Below are 20,833 nucleotides of genomic sequence, written 5' to 3'. Positions count from 1 at the left end.
CCTGGAGATTCTTCTGTGCCCCATCCTGTGGGAGGGCCTCTCCTGTCTCACCAGCGCCCCGCGCTTGTTCTCCATGGTCCGTGCACCCTCTTCTTCCCCAGAGGTTTGCTGGAGACCCCACTGACCGCGGCCCTCTGGCTTTTCCAGTCCCTTGGATATAGGCGCTAGGCGCGCGCGCACACCCACACCCACAATTGCCAGGTGTGGTTATCTGTCTAATGCCTGCCGCTTCTTGCCCAGGGTGGGGCATGTAGTAAGTGCTCACATTCACCTAACAAGTACTTAAACACCGATCATTAACACTGGGAGAAAATAACGGTGAAAAAGCGGCCCCTGCTTTCACAGAACTAATGATCTGGGTGGGGAGAGGTTAATAGATAACCATTCTAAATAATTATAAAGAAGGTTCAGTGCCAAGGAGGAGTCTGCAGAGTAAATCACAGGGGCTCTGACCAGGCTGGGGCGGATGGTCAGCCCTGCTCCGGTCCCCAAGTCCATGTCACCCTTGTACCCTGCTCTGCTCTGAGGCTAGGAATCTGGATAGGGCTTGGTGGGCTGTGACGGGGGGCTTCTCCTCAACAAGATCCTATGCTCCCTGTGGTCAGGACAGAGTTTTGGCCTCTACAGCATTCTCCCCCTAGTCCCCTGTGTTCGGCAAGCACCCAGGTTGGTTTTAAGCTAAAGAATTCACAGGGGTGCCTGGGTGGCTCAGTTGGTTTAAGCGTCCCAACTCTGGCCCAGGTCATGATCTCACAACTGGTGGGTTTGAGCCCCGCATCAGGCTCTGCTGACAGCTCAGAGCCTGGAGCCTGCTAAGGATTCTGTGTCTCCCTCTCTCTCTGCCCCTCCCCTGCTCATGCTCGGTCTCAAAAATAAATAAAAAACCATTAAAAATTTTTAAGCTAAAGGATTCACAAAACTTACAAGTATTAAGAATAAAGAGACTCAATAAAGAACATTCCCTAACCCCCACTGAACCTTCTTACTATTTCCAAGAAAGCAGTTTTATCCACAGAAAGCCCCAGTGCTCCATATTTGTGACAAAGTCCATTCCCTAGGACTGATCCTAGGAGAAAACAGTAAGATCCAGAACTTCCCCTAACAGCAGCATTTTCTGGAATGTAGACAGTTTATCAAATATAATTTATTCAGAAAAAAAGACAACGTCTTGAGAATTCCAAAAGCTGGCAGAAAACAGCCTTGCCAGCAGGGTCCACCAGTCAAACCAGCAGAGGGCCACAGCCATAAAGCCCCTTATGCACTGATGGTGGTGGCCCCTCCTCTTTCTAGGCTGCCCATTTGCCCCCCTGTGGGTTCATGGTGCAGGCAGGATAGCTACTCATTCATAAACCCACAACTGTCAACTACTACTGTGCTACCGCATCCCAAAGCAAATCCACAAACATACAACGCAAGCACCTGTCACCAGCAACAATATTTAATGCAGCAAATCGTGGCAGTAGTCTCTGAAAGTCCTGTTATTGGTTGTGCGGCCGCTTGGCCACGGGCTCCTCCTGCTTCAGCCATCGCTCCAAGAGTCCTGTGGCACCTCTCTTGGTGGGGAGTGGGCTCTTCTGCAGGAACTGGTTGGACCACTGGGGCACATCTGACTCTGTCTTTTGGGGTGTTTTGGGGTCTTCCTTTTTGGGTGACTTTGTGGCCAGCCATTGCATCATCTTCTGGCTACTACGACTTGCCTTGGGCTCCTAGGACAAAGAACGCTCAAACCACCCAGCTCTAGCTTTTAGGAAAACACCCAACTCCAAGGGAAGAAACAGGGGTAGAGGCATTAGGTACTGACCCAGGCTTAGAAAATGTTAATAAGAGCCAGATGGGGATGACTGGTCAGGAGTGAGGGGAAGGAAGGAGCAACCGAGTATGCTCCAAGGGGTACAACCAGGCAGGGACCAGCTCTCAGAGCAAGCTTCACATATAAGGTGCGTGGGACTGGTCAGAAAAGAGAGTTGATGAGCATTTCAAACAGGTGCAGAGAAAGAAGCTTTCTTAGGGAAGAGGATGTAGTTCAGTGAGAGCAGGCTGAGCGTGGGGAAATGACACTGGAGAGGTATGGCTTTGAAGAGTCACCATGATTAAGGATTCAGCTAAGGCTGAACAGGCTGACTTGTTTCCCCGCTGGGTAGCCTCTCCTTGACCAGCCTGCTCCCTCCTGCTCTCACACACCTGCACCCCAACGCTGAACTGAAGGTTCTGAATTTGCATAATGCCACCTCTCCAGAATGGGAGTTCTTCAGGAGTAAAGACCATGACAGAAATGGGGCAGAGTCTAGTACAAAATGAATGCGTATCATTACATTTTTAGAGACATCTAAGAAATAAAAGATCAGGGTTGCAGGAGTTTGCAAAGAACTGCGACAAAAGAAAAAGATGACACAGAGTATGGAAAACGTAGAAACCTGAATAAAAATGGGGGGGGGGCTGTTTTGTAATCATTGCCCTTAACACTTCTCAGGCATTCTTTTTTTTTTTTTTTTAAGTTTATTTATTCTTGAGACAGAGAGAGACAGAGCACGAGCAGGGGAGGGGCAGAGAGAAAGAGAGACACAGAATCGGAAGCAGGCTCCAGGCTCTGAGTCATCAGCCCAGAGTCTGACGCGGGGCTCGAACTCACGAACCGTGAGATCGTGACCTGAGCTGAAGTCGGACACTCAACCGACTGAGCCATCCAGGCGCCCCTCAGGCATTCTAAGATGTCTATTCTTGGAACACTCAGCCATGTCCTACTTTTTTTTTTTTTTTTTTTTTTACTTTTTTTTAAATTTATTTTTGAGACAGAGAGAGAGCATGAACGGGGGAGAGTCAGAGAGAGAGGGAGACACAGAATCTGAAATGGGCTCCAGGCTCTGAGCTGTCAGCACAGAGCCCGATGCGGGGCTCAAACTCACGGACTGCGAGATCATGACCTAAGCCAAAGTCGGACGCCCAACTGACTGAGCCACCCAGGCACCCAGCCATGTCCTACTTAAGTCCCTCTGTGCCACCTGGAAACAGTTGCTACTCCTAAATCTTCATCCCCAAATATTGGCAAAAGCCAGTTTTTTGCTCTGGAACTTCTGTTCCCACTGGAGGCCTTTGGTCTGCTCACCTTCCCTTGAAAATACAACTGGATCCTTGCCAATTCTAAAAAGTTAAAGTTCAGGGCAGGAATGTTCTCAAATCCTCCTAAAGGAGTACAAGGATTGGAACTCCTCCAACTTGTAGTTGGGAAAGCAGATACAGAAAAGAGAAAAAAAACTACACAGCTGGGAGGCAAAGATACAATTATGGACAAGGATTCCTTTGTCTTTCTTATAATCACCCTCTAGATTAGGAATCTTCAAACTTGGCTTATCAGACTTACTTAAGAAGCTTCTTAAAGACACAGAAGCCCAAGCCCAGCCTTGAACACTGACTCAATAGGTTTAGGTAGGATCCAGCATTTACATTTTGAAAGAGCTCTCCTGAGGAGTCTGAGTCTGAGTCACAGCCAGCTTGGAGAATCACTGCTCTGTTCAACCTTGCCATACCCAAGGAAATGTGAGCATTGGGTGTTTTAAATTAGAGCTAATTGTTGTGTGCCTGGGTGGCACAGTCGGTTAAGCATCTGACTTCGGCTTAGGTTTGTGAGTTCGAGCCCTGCTTCAAGTGAGCCCCACTTTTCTCTCTCTCTCTCTCAAAAAAATAAAAATAAAAATAAATAAATAAATAAATAAATAAATAAATAAATAAATAAGTTAAAAAAACATAAAGCTAATTGGGAAAGGCCGTATCCTAAAAGAAAAAGATATCTTGACAGAAGACAGAAAGCTCAGAAAGGACTGTCAGAATCACAGGCCCCTACCTTTTTGACCAGTAGGCTGATAGGAGTCACACATTCAGGAGTGTTGTTCCCGGAGTCGTTCACCACGGAAGAGACTGCATGGAAGGTGATATTCTCTGTGGGGTGGATTAACTTCAGAGCTTCCTCAGTTGAGACCTCACCAAAGTCAAGCCATTTGGAGACTTCCTCCTCTCCATCTAATATGGCAGGCATCCTAGCCAGTGAGGTAGAGACATTAGTTGGCAGGTAGAGTAGAGTGAGGGTAGGGACAGAAGGGAGACTTGAGTCAGTGCAAATCATCCTAAGGAGAAGCTCGTCCTTCCTCTGCACCTCACATGCTGATTGTTGCCATGTGCTCCTTGACCACAACTTGACAGGGCATGAAATTCACCACGAGGAGAATGAGCTTACACAGGTTTATGGCAAAGACAGTGAACGGTGCTATGATTGGATCCAGAGCACTCCAGTGTACATGCTAACCAACTGGTAAACTTCCCATGATGCCTCAGCCAAGAATTAAAGGGAAAACTTACAATATTAATCTCTAAATTTACAGTAAGAAAGAGTTATTCCCATAATTGTGAACTACGCCTATGCCTCAGAAGGCAAAATGGCTGCCTAAGATGCCTCCTGGGACCCAGAAGATGTTAGGAATAATTTTCTCAGCAGTGATACAGAAGTTAATTGCAGGAGGAGGCTATACGTTGGATCAAATTGTTCAATTCTGATTAAATACATACCTATTATAAATGCATGTCTTGAAGGAGCAACACTTCAAAGGCAGAAAGACATGCCCCAGGATTTAAGACCGCAAAAGATCATAAATTTTAAATAATCTTCCTTTCATTTCATAATAGCTCATAAGCTACTTTTCCAACACTCATTTCCAGAAGCAAATTTTTCTAAGGTAAAGTGCCATATTTAATGTAATATCTACATAGACAACAATAGTACTGTTTTTAATATACAGATCCCTATTATTTCTTCATGTGTTCCTGACCAATTTTTAGGTGTTGCCCCTTAAAACCCCACTTTTCTCATAAGTTCTTGGGTTTACACTGTACAGTTTTGCATAGTGTGACTTTTAGGAACACATGTCATATTATAGCGAAACTGACTGTAACTGTATTTTGCAAAACAACTGCTACTCTCTAAATTTGTGCATACAGGGGCGCCTGGGTGGCTCAGTCGGTTGGGCGTCCGACTTCGGCTCAGGTCACGATCTCACTGTCTGTGGGTTCGAGCCCCGTGTCAGGCTCTGTGCTGACTGCTCAGAGCCTGGAGCCTGTTTCAGATTCTGTGTCTCCCTCTCTCTGACCCTCCCCTGTTCATGCTCTGTCTCTGTCTCAAAAATAAATAAATGTTAAAAAAAAAAAAAAATTTGTACATACAGAAACACTGAATCCAAAAGCTACCTATCTAAAAGCAGGAAACAAATCTTCCTCTGAATCCTTTTGGACCCAGGGATAAGATCTGTGACTTGCCTAGGGTGAATGTCATTCAAGCTTTTGCAGGAATCTACTGTGATGATGGTGTAGGAATATAGGAGGTCTCCTCCTTCTGGGGGCTCCCAGCAGTCAAAGATCCCCGCCATTGTCAGCAGCCTCCAGTTGTCCCAGACTTTCTTCCAGTGCTCAGGACTCTCTACAACATCAGTGCTACCTGACTGGAAGCAAAATATGTGGACAGATTAGATATTCAGCAGCCCCCTCCTACACACAGTTGGGTACTACTATAGACTTAACATGACAATGTTTAGAGGTACTTCAGCCCATGTGTTATTAACTGTTCTTGATCCACTGTTGCCAAAAGAAAGAGGTTTGGTGGTAAGTACCCACTGAAGCTATGGATTTATGGCTCCTTAATGCTTTCAGAATACAAACCAACACCATCAGTAGGCATTCAGGTTTTCCAGGATCTAGCCTGTCATTCCCCTCCACCTTAACAATAAGAAAAAAAGCTAGGAGAGGCACCTGGGTGGCTCAGTCAGTGATCTCACGGTTTTGTGAGTTTGAGCCTCATGTTTGGGCTCTGTGCTGACAGATCAGAGCCTGGAGCCTGCTTTGGATTCTGTTTTCCTCTCTCTCTGCCCCTCCCCCACTCACACTCTGTCTCTCTTTCTTTCAAAAATAAATAAACATGAAAAAAAAAAAAAAAAAGCTAGGAGTACCTGGGTGGCTCAGTCAGTTAAGCATCCAACTTTGGCTGACATCCTGATCTCAAGGCTTGTGAGTTCGAGCCCCACATCAGGCCCTATGCTGACAGCTCAGAGCCTGGAGCCTGCTTCGGATTCTGTGTTTCCCTCTCTCTCTGCCCCTCCCGTTTGTGTGCTTGCTTTCTCTCTCTCTCAAAAATTAACATTAGAAGAAAAAAATATATATAAAAAAAGAAAAAAGCTAGATAATCTACAAAAATCATAACTTCAAAAAAATTCATCAGAAAACTGAGGTCACTGGGCAACAAACTGGCCTGAACTTTACGGAAAGACAGGGGCCTCCAAGGGAAGACAAGACATAAGTACTGGCTTACTGATGGCAATAGGAGGAAGACAAGGCCTTCATTCAGACAAAATTATCACCAAATTGTTTAAAAGCACTGTGTGGGCTAGCCTGTGAGTCTAGAACCCGTGGGAGCTGCAGACATCAGGGGACTTTGCATCAGCTTGCAGACTCTTCTCCATGAACCTTCCTAGCTGCTCACAAGAAAGATGGAGGCAGAGCAGGAGACTAGAGAAAGCCTTCCTTGCTGGTACGCGCCTAGAGGAGGGGAGCTCTCCTGCATCAGGAAAGGCATGAAGTCTCACCCAATCATTTCTCCTCTAAGGAGCAAAAGCCTTAAGGGGCCAGAGTATGGGTTATAAACCCTATTGACCATAAGATACAGGTATAGACCCACTGAATCTGGGGATGGGTGAAAGAAAAATCCCTCTACTCTCCTGGGGAAAGAGCAGGATCCCTGAGAAAGCCTGAGCCTGACAGTTCTGAGATTTGAGGCTGTATGAAGACAATAAAGAATGCTCTCCCACCCTTTAGATCAGCAAGCACCACATGGACAGCAACAGCAGCCTAATTCTGGGGAAGCAGCAAGAGCACAGACAGAGCCTCTCCACAGCACAGGCTCAAAGGGAAGTACTACAGTGGAAGGAAGCAGGGCTACTGAGAAAAACTCTCTGGAAAATCACCTTACTATGAACACAAAACGGCACAGAGAAATTTAAAACCTGTAATAAACAAAGGTAATCGTATCAACAAAACCAGTTCAGCTCCTGATAAGATCAACTCAACCTCACACATTACCCTATTAGAAGGATAAGTGTATCCATTTCCAGGCAAAAATTTATCTCAGCCTGTATGTCTGGCAAGCAATCAAAAATTACAAGATCAGGGGTGCCTGGGTGGCTCAGTCAGTTGAGCATCTGACTTCGGCTCAGGTCATGATCTCACCTTTGTGAGTTCGAGCCCCACGTCGGGCTCTGTGCTGACAGTGCACAGCCTGGAGCCTGCTTCAGAATCTGTCTCCCTCTCTCTCTGCCCTTCCCCTGCTCACACTCTGTCTCTCTGCCTCTCAAAAATAAATAAACATTAAAAAAAAATTTTTTTTTAAATTACAAGATGGGGTGCCTGGGTGGCTCAGTCAGTTGAGCATCCGACTCTTGATTTGGGATCAGATCATGATCCCTGGGGTTGTGAGATCGAGCCCTACACTGGGGTCCATGCTAAGTGTAGAACCTGCTTAAGATTTTCTCTCTCTCCCTCTGCCCCTCTCCCCTGCTTGAATTCTCTCTCAAATTAAAAAAAAAAAAAAAAAAAAAAAAAAAGCCAGAAAACAAAATGAACTGTCAAGGGATATAGAGATCAACAGAACCAGACTCAAGACACCACTTTCCCCAAATGCTCAACTATCAGAGGGAATTTAAAATAAGTTTAATTAGGGGCCCTTGGGTGGGCTCAGTCAGTAGGCATCTGACTTCAGCTCAGGTCATGATTTCATGGTTTTTGAGTTCAAGCCCCATGTCAGGCTCTGTACTGACCACTCAGAGCCTGGAGCCTGCTTGCTTCAGATTTTGTGTCTCTCTAATCTGCCTCTTCCCTGTTCATGCTTTGTCTGTCTGTCTGTCTGTCTGTGTCTCTCTCTCAGAAATAAACATTAAAAAATGTTTAGTTAATACGTTAAAGGTTCTTGGGGCACCTGGGTGGCTTAGGCATCTGACTCTTAATCTCAGCTCAGGTCATGATCTTGGCCTCATGAGCTCACATCCCGTGTTGGGTGTGAAGTCTACTTAAAAAAAATGTTAAAGGCTCTTATAGAAAAGGTGAACAGCATACATTAAACAGTTAAGGAATGTTGGCAAAATAAGAAAATATCAGTGAACTTAAAAACTTGACAGTAAAAACTACCCAAACTAAAACACAGAGATAAAATAAAATACACAGAACACTGAAGAACTATGGGACAATATCAAATGGTCTAACGTGCAATTAGAATCACAGAATGTGAAGAGAAATGAGTAAGAAGAAATATCTGAATATACAATGGCTGAAAATTTACCAAAAATTATGAGAGACATCAAACCACAGATATGAGGAAGCTCAGTGAACATGCCAAACATACAAACGCACAAAACTACACACTTCATATTAAAACTGCTAAAAACCAATGGGAAATGTTGAAGGCATTAGGGAAAGAGGAGTGATAGAAACACATTACAAATGGAAGAAAAAAGACAAAAATTAGAGTAGACTTCTCAAAAAAACCCTAGAAGAGCCAGAGCCTATGGAGTACTTTTTTTAAGTGCTGGAAAAAAACCAAAAGACTGCCAACCCAGAATTCTATACACAGTGAAAACACCGTTCAAAAATGGAAATTAGTGGGGGTACCTGGGTGGCTCAGTCGGTTAAGCATTTGACTCTTGATTTTGGCTCAGGTCATGATCTTACGGTTGGTGGGTTCAAGTTCCAGGTCGGGCTCTGTGCTCATAGCTTAGAGCCTGGAGCCTGCTTCAGATTCTGTGTGTGTGTCTCTCTGCCCATCCCCCACTTGTGCTCTGTCTCTCTCTCTTTCTCTCAAAAAAAAATGTAAAAAAAATGTGTATTACAGAATAGCTACCAAAAGCATTTTTATTCTATTTTTGTTTTTTTAACTAAACGAAGCTTCTTTTTATATTTTATCTTATTTATTTTTAAATTTTATTATTTTATTTTTGAGAGCGCATGTGTGTAAGCAAGCAGGGGAGGGGCAGGGAGAGAGGGGAAGAAAGAATCTGGTTTTTTTTTTTTTTTTTTAATTTTTTTTCAACAGTTATTTATTTATTTATTTATTTTTTTAATTTTTTTTTTAATGTTTATTTATTTTTGAGGCAGAGAGAGACAAAGCATGAACAGGGGAGGGTCAGAGAGAGGAAGACACAGAATCCGAAACAGGCTCCAGGCTCTGAGCTGTCAGCACAGAGCCCGACGCGGGGCTCAAACTCACGGACTGCGAGATCGTGACCTGAGCCGAAGTCGGCCGCTCAACCGACTGAGCCACCCAGGCGCCCCCAACGTTTATTTATTTTTGGGACAGAGAGAGACACAGCATGAACGGGGGAGGGGCAGAGAGAGAGGGAGACACAGAATCGGAAACAGGCTCCAGGCTCTGAACCATCAGCCCAGAGCCTGACGCGGGGCTCGAACTCACGGACCGCGAGATCGTGACCTGGCTGAAGTCGGACGCTTAACCGACTGCGCCACCCAGGCGCCCCAAGAATCTGTTTTTTTAATGTTTATTTATTTTGAGAGTGAGAGAGAGCTTAAGTGGGGGAGGAGCAGAGGCAGGGGGAGAGAGAGAGAATCCCAGGCAGACTCTGCATTGTCAGTGAGGAACCCAATGTGGGGCTCGAACCCACGAACCATGAGGTCACGACCTGAGCTGAAGTTGGATGTTTAACCGACTGGACACCCACCCAGGTGACCCACAAAAACTTTACTTATTTATTTAAAATTTTTTTGAGAGAGAGCAGGGGACGGGGTAGAGGGAGAAAGAGAGAGTATCAAGTAGGGTCTGCATTGTTAGCACAGAGCTTGTCACAGGGCTTGATTCCATGACCCTGGGATCGTGACCTGAGCTGAATTTTAAGAGTTGTATGCTTGACCAACTGAGCCACCCGGATGCCCTCCAAAAACAATTTTTTAAAAAATTTTAAATGTTTATTTAAATTTGAGAGAGAGAGCGAGCGTGTGCACAAGCAGGGGAAGGGCAGAGAGAGAGAGGGAGACAGAATCCAAAGCAGGCTTCAGGGCTCAAACCCACAAACTGTGAGGTCACGACCTGAGCCGAAGTCAGATACCTAACCGGCTTAACATTTTTAAAAGAAGTAAAAGTAAGCAGCCAACAGTGGAGACAAAGTGGAATCATAAAAAGTACTGAATCCAAAAGCAGCCGGGAAAAACATGAGAAAAGGAAAAACAAGCTAATGAAAACAACTAGCAAACTAGCAGAATGCTGAATTTTTAACCCCACCAGATTGCTAACTACATCAAGTGCAAATCTTCTAAACGTTACAAAGTTCCCTCCTCTGGGAAGCCTTCTGAGACACCCCAGTCTCAGTTACGTGCTGTCTTCTGTGCCACCATAACCTCACACGCATGCCTTTAGTGAGCATTCACCGCTGACCTGCAACTGTTGACCTGTGTGTGTCTTGGTAATCGAGTATCAAGGACAGAAATCCTGTCTCACTGAACTTCCAGGAGACTAGCAGCAGGACCATATACAATCGTATGTGGTTAATGAAAGTCCAGTGAACAGATACATTTTTATAGGTAAGAAAAACTGTATAGGACTGAAGGAAGTCCCATCCTAATCCACACAAATGCCTCGTAGTCTCTCAAGAAGAGTGTCTGAGGAAATTGCAATTTTAAGATAGGAAATTCCTAAAGATGGAAAAGCTAAGCACTAGGAATCTTTTGGAGTGGATTCCTCTAGAGAGCCCCAGAATTCTGACTTACTAGTAATTCAATTTAATTTAATTAATTTATTTATTTTTAAAGGTTTTATTTTTAAGGAATCTCTATACCCAATGTGGGGCTTGAACTCGCAACCCTGAGATTGAGTCACATGCTCCACTGACTGAGCCAGCCAGGCGCCCCCCATAATTTACAATTTTAACAAAGCAAACTGCAGTGAGAACGCAAAGGCTTTAGCAGTATTAGAGCAGTAAATCTGATTAAAATGAAAACATGATGTTGGCACATCTGATTTGTTTTCAATCTCCTCATAATGTTATGTGAACAGGCTAAATTTACCATTTGTCTTAAAATGAAAGTTCTAGGGGCACCTGGGTGGCTCAGTTGGTTAAACGTCCGACTTTGGTCAGGTCATGATCTCACAGTTTGTGAGTTCGAGCCCCACATTGGGCTCTGTGCTGTCGGTTCGGAGCCTGGAGCCTGCTTCAGATTCTGTGTCTCCTTCTCTCTCCACCCTTCCCCTGCTCATGCTCCGTCTCTCTCTGCCTCTCAAAAAATGAATAAACATTAAAAAAAAAAATTAAAAAAAAAAAAATGAAAGTTCTACGAGGAAAATGTGAAGTATAGAGTTACCATGTGACCTGGCCAATTCACCCCTAGGTATAAACTTGAGAAATTAAAACATACCCATGTAACAACTTGTACACGAATGTCCATAGCAGCCTTATTTATAACCATCAAAAGCAGAAACAACCCAAGTGTCCATCAACTGGTGAATGAATAAACAAAATGTGGCCTTTCCATACAATGGACTATTACTCAGCCATAAACAAGCAATTAAATAGTGACACATTTTATCACATGGATCAACCTTGAAAACCTTATACTGAGTAAAACAAGCCAGATGCAAAAGACCATATATTATAAGACTCCAAATATATTAAATGTCCAATTAGGCAAATCTATAGCGACTGAAAGATTTGTGGTTGCCAGGACTGGGAAGAATAGGGAATGGACAGTGACAGATAACAGATATGGGATTTCTTTTGGGGGCAATGAAAATGTAATATTAGACAGCAGTGATGGTTGCACAACTTTGACTATACTACAAAAACCGCTGACTTGCATCCTTTAAAAAGGTGAATTTTATGGTGAATTATAGCTCAATAAAGCAGTTATGTCAAAAAAAATAACCCACAACTCTATGAGGAAAGATACAAAATGTCCTTTTTTGCATCGGTTTCTCTGTCCCTTTCCAAACTGTGAATGCTGTTGACAATACCTCTTCTGTTTTGGCTTGGGGAAAATAGATGAAGTACGGCTGCTTGTGGCTTGTTCCCTGACGTCTCTGCCACTCGTAGAATCCATCTGCTAAGACGACACAGCGTCTTCCCTTTCCAAGAGGGACCTGAGGAAAAACGTGAGCAAGATACAGTCTTGGTGACAGAATGTTTCATGTACTTGAGCGAAAAATCTCACATCCACCAATGTGTGACCTTAATTATTTAATGTCTGTGTGCCTCACTTTCCTTATGCATAACTTCTTTATGCAGATGTTGAAAAGATTAAATAATGTACTCCAGCCCCAGCTGTCATTTGATTTTAAGTGCATGAAAACCTCCAAGTGAAAACTGTCTAGTTGCATTCTCTCTCTCTCTCTCTCTCTCTCTCTCTCTCTCTCTCTCTCTCTCAACCTAGTCAACCTACAAAATATGAGAAGTAATAGTTTTGTTTTAAACCACTATGTGTTGGCATGATTTATCATGCAGTAATATGCATAACCACCCTCAACATTATTCGCGACTGGGAACACAATTTCCAGGAGATCCTTATTTTATTACTCAGGTGTATAAGATACTAACAACTCTGTCGGAAAACAGAACAGAATATGTGCCTTTTCTCTAGACCAGCTACCTACCTTGAAGGACCGTTTCTCCATTATGGTATCACTACGACAGTTGGTAGTGTTGAACTGAAGTTTGGAAGGATCATCCTCTTTGAACCAAGATGGGACCAAGCCCCATCGCATGGGAGCAATGATACGCTCAGATGGGTCTGCACCCTGCCATGGGAAAAGGTTAAGATCCAGTGAGTAGAGCATAATGAAATTTACAAAACCAAATTTGGCACATGCATTATGTTACTATTAATATCAAAATACAAAAAGTACAGAGAAGAACACTAAAAGGGAAAGATCTATTTGAAAAACAATTTTAATGATTTATCTATCATGATGTGAGTAACTTGAACTCTTCAGCAATTGACGTTCTTTAGTATTTATTAGAATGTAAGACATACTGCTTGGGTAGGGTGGGGGATACAAAGAAGTTTAGTCCCTGTAAACTTTGAATTAGTGCCTGCTATGAGAGAGAGAGAGTGCTAGGCCTAGCAGTTCATGTGGTTCCAGCTCTTAAAAAGCACATACTACAGAGGAGCTGGGGTGGCTTGGTTGGTTGAGTGTCCAACTCTTGATTTTGGCTCAGATCATGATCCCAGGATTGTGGGATCGAGCCCCACATTGGGTTCGGCACTGAGCATGGAGCCACTTAAAGCTCCTCTCTCTCTCTCTCTCTCCTTCTCTACACCACTCAGACTCTCTCTCTAAAATAAAAATAAATAAATAAGTCAGCACATGTTACAGACAACGATAATACAATGAGGGACATGCTAGGATGAGGGATGCTCAGGGTGCTGTGGGGGCACATAGAAGAGTGCTTAACTTCAAAGGACTTGCACGATGACATATGAGACCACAAAGACATAAAAACATTAATAATATAATATACAACAAAACATTAATAATGTAAGATACAATAGGCTAAGGGCCACAGAAGTGGTACATACAAGGGGCGCCTGGGTGGCTCAGTCGGTTGAGCGTCCGACTTCGGCTCAGGTCATGATCTCACAGCTCGTGGGTTCGAGCCCCGTGTCAGGCTCTGTGCTGACAGCTCAGAGCCTGGAGCCTGCTTCCGATTCTGTCTCCCTCTCTCTCTGCCCCTAACCCACTCTCATTCTGTCTCTGTGTCTCTCAAAAATAAATAAACATTTTTTAAAAATTAAAACAAAAAAAAGAAGTGGTACATACAAGGAGTCACAAAGGAGTTCAGCAGAGAGTGATCCGTGAGAGATGGAATGGAAAAGTATCAGCTCCTTAGAGGAGGCAGAAAGGACAGGGGTGGGGTAGTTCTTAAATTGGATCTCACAAGAGGTACAAAATGCAGACAAAGAAGAGAATGGGAGGGAAGACCAGATATGAAATTAAACGAACATGGGTGCCTGGCTGGCTCAGTTGGAGGAGTGTGCAACTCTTGATCTTGGGGTCATGAATTCCAGCCCTACACTGGTTGTAGAGATTACTAAAAAAAGTAACTAAACTTAAAAAAAAATTAAATGAACAAAGAGGCAATGTCAAGAACGTGTAGGAAGTGGTTTTGTGCAGAAAAGTTATAGCAAGTCCAAGGATGCTATTTTCAGGAAGGCCTGCTTACAAGGTTGGCCCTTAGCATCTGGGACCTTGGATTTTGAGTGTTCCCCTTTTCCTAACAGATACAGGATGGTTCACTGTACCTAGTCTGTACAAAAATGAGGTTTATGCTGAACATCTGCTTTCCTTTTGAGACTCTGGAATTTAGGTACTTGCTAGGCAGAGTACCTAATAAAAACCCTGGGCTTTTAGTTTCTAATGGATTGCCCCAGGCAGAAACACCACACATTACTGTATTTTTCATTGCTGGAGAAGGATATTTCCTGGTATATCTCCTCACAGGAAGGAGAGAACCTAAGGAAGCCTATGCATGGATTTTTTTCCAGACTCCTACTTATGTCTCTTTCCCTTGCTAATGCTATTGCATATCTTTTCACTGTAATAAACCTGAGCCTTATACGCTAAGTCCTTCTAACCGAATCTCCAAATGTGCGGGTACTCTTAGGGGCCTCTGACACATAGTCGTTACACTTTATTGGGGTAATTGGCCCCTTGAGACTTTGATGAAATCTACAGATTAAAATGCACGCGCGCGCACACACACACACACACACACACACACACACTATTCTATGTGGTGTGGTACAATACAGGTTGGAAGAGACCATGAGCAGAGAGTGAATTCTATTACTCAGCCATAAACAAGCAATGAAGTAGTGACACATTCTATCAAATGGATCAACCTTGAAAACGTTACACTGAGTAAAATAAGCCAGATATCTCTGACAACTCAGAGCCTGGAGCCTGCTTCAGATCTTGTGTCTCCCTCTCTCTCTGCTCCTCCTGCTCATGCTCTCTCTCTCTTTCTCAAAAATAAATAAACATTTAAATAAGTAAGTAAGTAAATAAAATACTAGCCAGCACTCTAGCACTATGCTTGGGAGCAATTTTTTTTTTAATTTATTTATTTTGAGAGAGAGAGAAAAAGTCCAAGTGGGTGGAGAGAGAGGGAGAGAAAGAGAGAATCCCAAGCAGGCTCTGCACTGTCAGCTCAGAGCCCCATGGGGGACTCAAACTCAGAAACCATGAGATCATGAGATCATAACCTGAGCCAAAGGCAGACACTCTGAGCCACCCAGGTTCCCAGCTTGGGGGCAATTTCAAACAGTGAAATCACCAACAAAATGCAGAGAAATGCAAGAAATAGCACTAAATCAACTCCAAGAAGAGTACTTGTTTACAATGTAAGAGCTGAAACAAGAAGGTAGAGTTTTGCCTTACTCAACCTCAGCTGGGAATGTGTACTTTGGGTAATTCAAAATTTCTTCCTGTCTATATGTCTGTGAAAGACTTCAAAAGCGACATGAGTATTATTTTGGGGAATATACACAATTTTAGCAAGCAGACACATTTGCAAACATGAAATCTACAAATAATGAGTTTCAACTGTGCGTGTGTGTATACATATGCACACGTGTGTATATTTTCCCGCTTAAAGACAGAGGCAGTCTGGGTATATTGTATGCCAAGAGGCAGGAAAAACAAAAGCAACCGATGAGCGTGCAACGTAACTAAGGAAAAGACTACCCTAGAAGAAATGGTAGTATAACTGAACTAACAGTTGACTTCGCTCCTTGGTGAGTTCCACATAGAAACTATACCAGGTGGAGTCACACAAAGGAAACTATTTGCAGCAAATAAGACGGAGGAGGGAGTAAGATGGGGGAAGTGGAGATGGGGGTGGTGGTGACTGGGTTTATTTTAGGGTTAGGATGAACATTCAGAAAGGGGAGCTTTGTCACTGCATGTGAAAGTGGACATAAGGCTGCACAGGTGTACTTAGAGAACGTGCCTATACATGCAACCTATATTACATTAAAGAAGCCTGTGCTCCTTAAAAGGAAGCAGAGGTAACTGGGTAACAAGGGGAAAGGGGTTAAGGGCAGGCTCAGGGACAGCAGTGTGTGAACTGCATGGGGCTTGGGCTCATTATTTCAGGTAAGGAATGCTGGACCTTGTTTACTTTTGAAACAGCACTGGAGTTTTACCACTGGTATGGTTAGGCTACTTCCTGGACTGGTAGAGAGTGTTAGTTTTTGCATTCCCTTTTTTCCCTTAAAATCCTTAACTACAGGAGGTTTTTTTATTTCTTTGTAATTCTGACACCTCCTTTTGAAATTCTGCAAGAAGTGTGCTTAGGCAAGTGGAGCCAGTAGGGCGTAGATCACAGAAAATAGGTAGGGGCCTAAAATGACTTCTCTTGTGTCACCAAAGCTATGTCTCATCTTTCTTTTTCTGGGGGCCCTTCATTCCTTCTGTTTACAGTAGGGTAGACAATGAAAATCCAAGTGTTAATCTCATCTGAGATAGGAAGAGAAAGAAAGTATGAAAACTGAGCTTTTGTAAGTCCTCTTTTCCTGAATCAAACGTGCCTTCCAAGCCCCCTACCCAAAGCATAAATGAGAGAACATTATACAATGGTCAACTAAATGGATTCTCATCAGGAATCTGCAAGACAACAATACTCTAAATTTGAGATTCGCAACATGTGGCAAGTGTGACAATCCTTCCCCACCACCAAGATCTAGGGGGTAGAAATCTGGCGGGTAGAGGCCAGCAAAGCTGCTAAACATTCTGCAGTGCACAGGACAGCTTCCCACCACAAAGAATCTGGTGGTTAGAGGCCAGTAATGCTACCGGCATCTGGTAGGTAGAGGCCAGCAATGCTGATAAACATGCTGCAATGCACAGGACAGCTTTTCACAGCAAAGACTTTTCCCACCCAAAATGTTGATACTGCTTAGGTTGAGAAATCCTACTTTTACAAATCCCACTGATCACCTTTAATGCTAGTGTGTTCACTGGACGATTGAAAACTAAACCTAAAAAAAAAAAAAAAAAAAAAATTAAAAAAAAAAAATGGGGCGCCTGGGTGGCGCAGTCGGTTAAGCGTCCGACTTCAGCCAGGTCACGATCTCGAGGTCCGTGAGTTCGAGCCCCGCATCAGGCTCTGGGCTGATGGCTCAGAGCCTGGAGCCTGTTTCCGATTCTGTGTCTCCCTCTCTCTCTGCCCCTCCCCCGTTCATGCTCTGTCTCTCTCTGTCCCAAAAATAAATAAAAACGTTGAAAAAAAAAAATTAAAAAAAAAAGAAAACTAAACCTAAACATGAGGCTGCCCCCTACTGGGAACAAGAAATAAAAGGTGGCTGAGAAGCCAAAATACTGAAAATATTGCTCAATATTAGTCATCTTTTTCCTCTACCCTTTTGGACTTGTGACCAGAACAGCTGGTAGAGCTGGGGTAGATAAATGAAAGAGGAAGTAATCTGCAAATCAGTGGTTTCAAATGCAAATATTGCAATCTGTACACGTGTTGGCCGTTGATGATAAGGTTTAATGAACAGCTGACATGATTCTAATTTTGTTTTACAATTTACAGGTTTGAGACAAATGGAACCTCAAATTTTATCAAAATTAGGAAACCCCAGAAATCTTAACAAAATTTATTAGAGATGTGGAATCAAAACACTACATCAGCAAATTCATACCACTGACGGAAAGAGAGGGCTACTTTTGCTAGAGGCTCCACCTTCCCCATTCCTAGTTCAGGGAAGCATCCACTGAGTGGGGAAAGTGGTCTGGACCTCAGTCCCAGCTCTGTCCCTCATTTGCTGGGTAACCTAGGACAAGTCACAATATGTCTACACTTCTTTACATCTGCTAAAACAAATATTTTCTTCCAGCTGACATTCATTCTATAATTTTAAAGAGGTGATATAAAGAGAACCAAGGCTAAAAAAGAATAAGGACCACACATTTAATCTGTCTCTCTTTTCACTTGAAATTAGGTCTTCCTCTGAGACATGTTTAATTCTTTCCTTTCCAAGTTAAGATCCCCCATGATATTTATTTTGATTTCCCTCTCATAAAAAATTTTTTTTTTTGTTTCAACAGGGAGGTATGCACCCAGTAAAAATGGCTCAAGAATAAGCCATTTACTATTTCATTCAACAAAAAAGATCAATGTTATTTAGTATGCTTATTTCTTCTAAATATTATATTTTTGAGAGACAGAGAGAGAGAGAGAAAGAGTGCAACAGAGTGCGAGCAGGCGTGGAGCAGAAAGAGAAGGAGACACAGAATCTGAAGCAGATTCCAGGCTCTAAGCTGTCAGCACAGAGCCCGATGCAGGGCTCAAACTCAAGAACCGTGAGATCATGACCTGAGCCAAAGTCGGATGCCTTAACCGACTGAGCCACCTGGGGGCCCATTTATTTCAAGTAATATAGAAATGAATCTTGACTACAATATTATCACAAGAGTTCTGAAGAGTAAGTAGCAAGGGTATAATTGACTTTATAAAGTGATTTAAGCATTATGGATCCAATAGAATAAATACCCATGATGGAAAACAATCATAATTTTTCATAACCTCTCAAGGGCATTTAAAATGCTTAAGACATGGAGAAACCAACCATTCATTTATAGAATTAAGCATTTTATTTACTACATGCTAGCACTGGCACACAGTTGCACGCACACACGTGAACACATTCAGGAGATAAAGCAAAGAACCAAAACATGATTATGAATTATTGGTCGCTCCAACACTACATGGGTAAATACTGTAGAAACAATGAGGTGGAATTAAACTTCAGATAACCAAACCAAATGCATCTGTTCCTAGTTTCAATAAAAGACAAAACATAAACCGACTGAAAACACAAGCAGAAAAAAATAGAAACTTCAACATTCAAGAAGCACCACAAGTGTTTCACATTAGCTAGCCTTAATCCTGCCCTAGGCCTAGAGATTCTGGTTCAACTGGGCTGGTAAAGGGGCATGGAAATCTTTTTTTTTTTTTTTCCAAAGGTACTCAAATGACCTTGATGATCAGTGAGGTTTGAAAGATGTGATCTTAAAAAACCTTCGAGGGGCGCCTGGGTGGCTCAGTCATTAAGCGCGGGGCTCTGGCTCAGGTCACGATCTCAAGGTTAGTGAGTTCCAGCCCCATATTGCGCTCTGCGCTGACGTTCGGAGCCTGCCTGGGATTCTGTCTCTCTCTCTCAAAATAAATAAAAACATCAAAAAAAAAAAAAAAAAAAAGTACTCAAATGGGGGGGGGGCGTGTTCAAATAAGTTTGGCATGTATTATGACTAGCCTTCAACTGAGCCTGAAGAATAAATACGGAATCCTCTTCTAAGGTAAGAAGAAAGCGATAAAACTTCTTGCAGTGAGGTCCAGAGTGGTTCTCAACTGGGGATCAGACTATATGAGCAACGGCTGGTTTTCAAGTTCAATGTCAGGGGCTGAGCAGACGCCAAACCCTACAGAAGCGGATGGGCCGGAAGCTGGTGTGGCGCAGAGACCCGCGGTTACCTTCTCAAAGTGCAGACGTGACAAGAGCACGGGGCTGTTCGACTGAGGGCTCGTGTTGTAAGAGGGGCAGTACTTGTCGGGGTCCTTCCACTCGGGGAGCCGCTCCCGGCCCTGCCGGTCCCGATAGGCACACGCTCTCGCGAGCACATCTATGGGCAGGTGACAGGAGGTTCGGCCGCACATCCTCCGGCGGGGCCCCGCACACCCTGAAGACGAGAGCACACCGGGGGCGGGTCGCACTCGCGTATTCACGGCCCTCTCTCCACACTGCGCGGGCACCCATGCGCGGGGAGGCGGCCCGCTCCGAAGTGCTATTCTTGCAGCTCAGCGGTGCGGCCAAGAAACACACGAGGCGGGGGGAGGGGGGGGACGGGTACGGTCACAGCTGGAGCCACTTCCTCTGCGTGACCCTCCCCGGCCCCGCTCCTCCTCTCCCCTCAGGGCACCGACTGGGGCCTCCCGCCCGCTAAAGCTCCAGGACGGCAGCCGGCGCCGCCAGGGGGCCGGCCCTCCGGAGGAGAGGTCCGGGGCCCCCGCGTCCCCGCCCGCTCCACCTCGCGGCTCCGCGCCCGGGCCGCGGGCCGCCTCGGCCGGCCGCCCCGCCTCTCCTCCATTCGGCCCCGCAGTGCCGCCTCGCCTCACCTCGTCTCACTTCGCCTCACGTCCACCTCCGCCCGCCTAGCCTCACCTCACGTTCACCTCCTCTAGGCCGCCCGCGACGCTCTTCCCCCGCGGGCGCTCCGGCTCGGCTGGCCAGCGCTCCCGCTTCCAGGCCCCACCCCCAGCCAGGTCAGCCCCGCCCCCAGCGACGGCGCCTAGCCCCGCCTCCACGCGCCTGGAGGTTCCCGTGGCGTCCAGCTATCTGAAAGTGGGGGGGGGGGGGGGGAAGGACTACCACTGGCTTTGGGGACTCCCCGGTTCTCGAAGCTCAGCTCTCCTCCGTAAAGGCCCACTCCCTCCCTGCCTTGGGGACTCCCCGGTTCTGAAGCTCAGCTCTCCTCCGTGAAGGCCCACTCCCTGCCGTAGGAATGGGGTGGGGCCCAGGGAGCGTGAGGTGTCCTGGTCTGTATAGTGGGAGCCGGAATTAGAGCACTGGGTCGTTGTAGGGATGATAACGGAACATTGATTTACTTCGCAGTGAGGCTGACTGCCTCAGAGTTTGGGACAAACGCTGAGAAACCATCAGGAAACTTACGTGAATCATACAAGTCACTCTTAAACTTCAGTGGGCACCAGAATGTGACTTTCCAGGCCTTTGGCTACCTCCCCAA

At 44.7% G+C, this 20,833-nt stretch overlaps 1 protein-coding gene across 2 annotated transcripts; it reads right to left on the bottom strand.

The window, feature by feature from the left end:
• Nucleotides 1-1,124: 1,124 nt before the first annotated feature.
• HMCES (5-hydroxymethylcytosine binding, ES cell specific) lies at nucleotides 1,125-20,339 on the bottom strand. Of its 2 annotated transcripts, none has more exons than XM_030307530.1 (7): nucleotides 20,251-20,339; nucleotides 19,563-19,768; nucleotides 12,677-12,820; nucleotides 12,041-12,166; nucleotides 5,302-5,483; nucleotides 3,839-4,031; nucleotides 1,125-1,706 (listed from the first exon to the last, which is right to left on the bottom strand). In XM_030307530.1, exons 2-7 carry the CDS (start codon nucleotides 19,743-19,745, stop codon nucleotides 1,479-1,481), a joined length of 1,056 nt encoding a protein of 351 aa, XP_030163390.1. In that variant the 5' UTR covers nucleotides 19,746-19,768; nucleotides 20,251-20,339; the 3' UTR covers nucleotides 1,125-1,478. The 2 variants fall into 2 exon arrangements, with proteins under 2 accessions (XP_030163390.1, XP_030163389.1); XM_030307529.1 differs by having other exon boundaries at nucleotides 20,205-20,311.
• Between the last annotated feature and the right edge of the window lie 494 nt (nucleotides 20,340-20,833).

This window comes from Lynx canadensis, chromosome A2 (assembly GCF_007474595.2).
Source record: "Lynx canadensis isolate LIC74 chromosome A2, mLynCan4.pri.v2, whole genome shotgun sequence".
In the NCBI taxonomy this organism is placed as follows: Eukaryota; Metazoa; Chordata; class Mammalia; order Carnivora; family Felidae; genus Lynx; species Lynx canadensis.
Note: the sequence above shows the minus strand (reverse complement) of the source record. Positions and strands in the feature narration are given on the sequence as shown.

Coding starts and splice junctions, on each gene's coding strand:
- HMCES (XM_030307530.1), bottom strand. CDS start 19,745: ATGTGCGGCCGAACCTCCTGTCACCTGCCCATAGATGTGCTCGCGAGA. Junction 12,821..19,562: donor CACGTCTGCACTTTGAGAAG/GTAACCGCGGGT, acceptor TTCCCATGGCAG/GGTGCAGACCCATCTGAGCG. Junction 12,167..12,676: donor TGGAGAAACGGTCCTTCAAG/GTAGGTAGCTGG, acceptor GTTTTTCCTCAG/GTCCCTCTTGGAAAGGGAAG.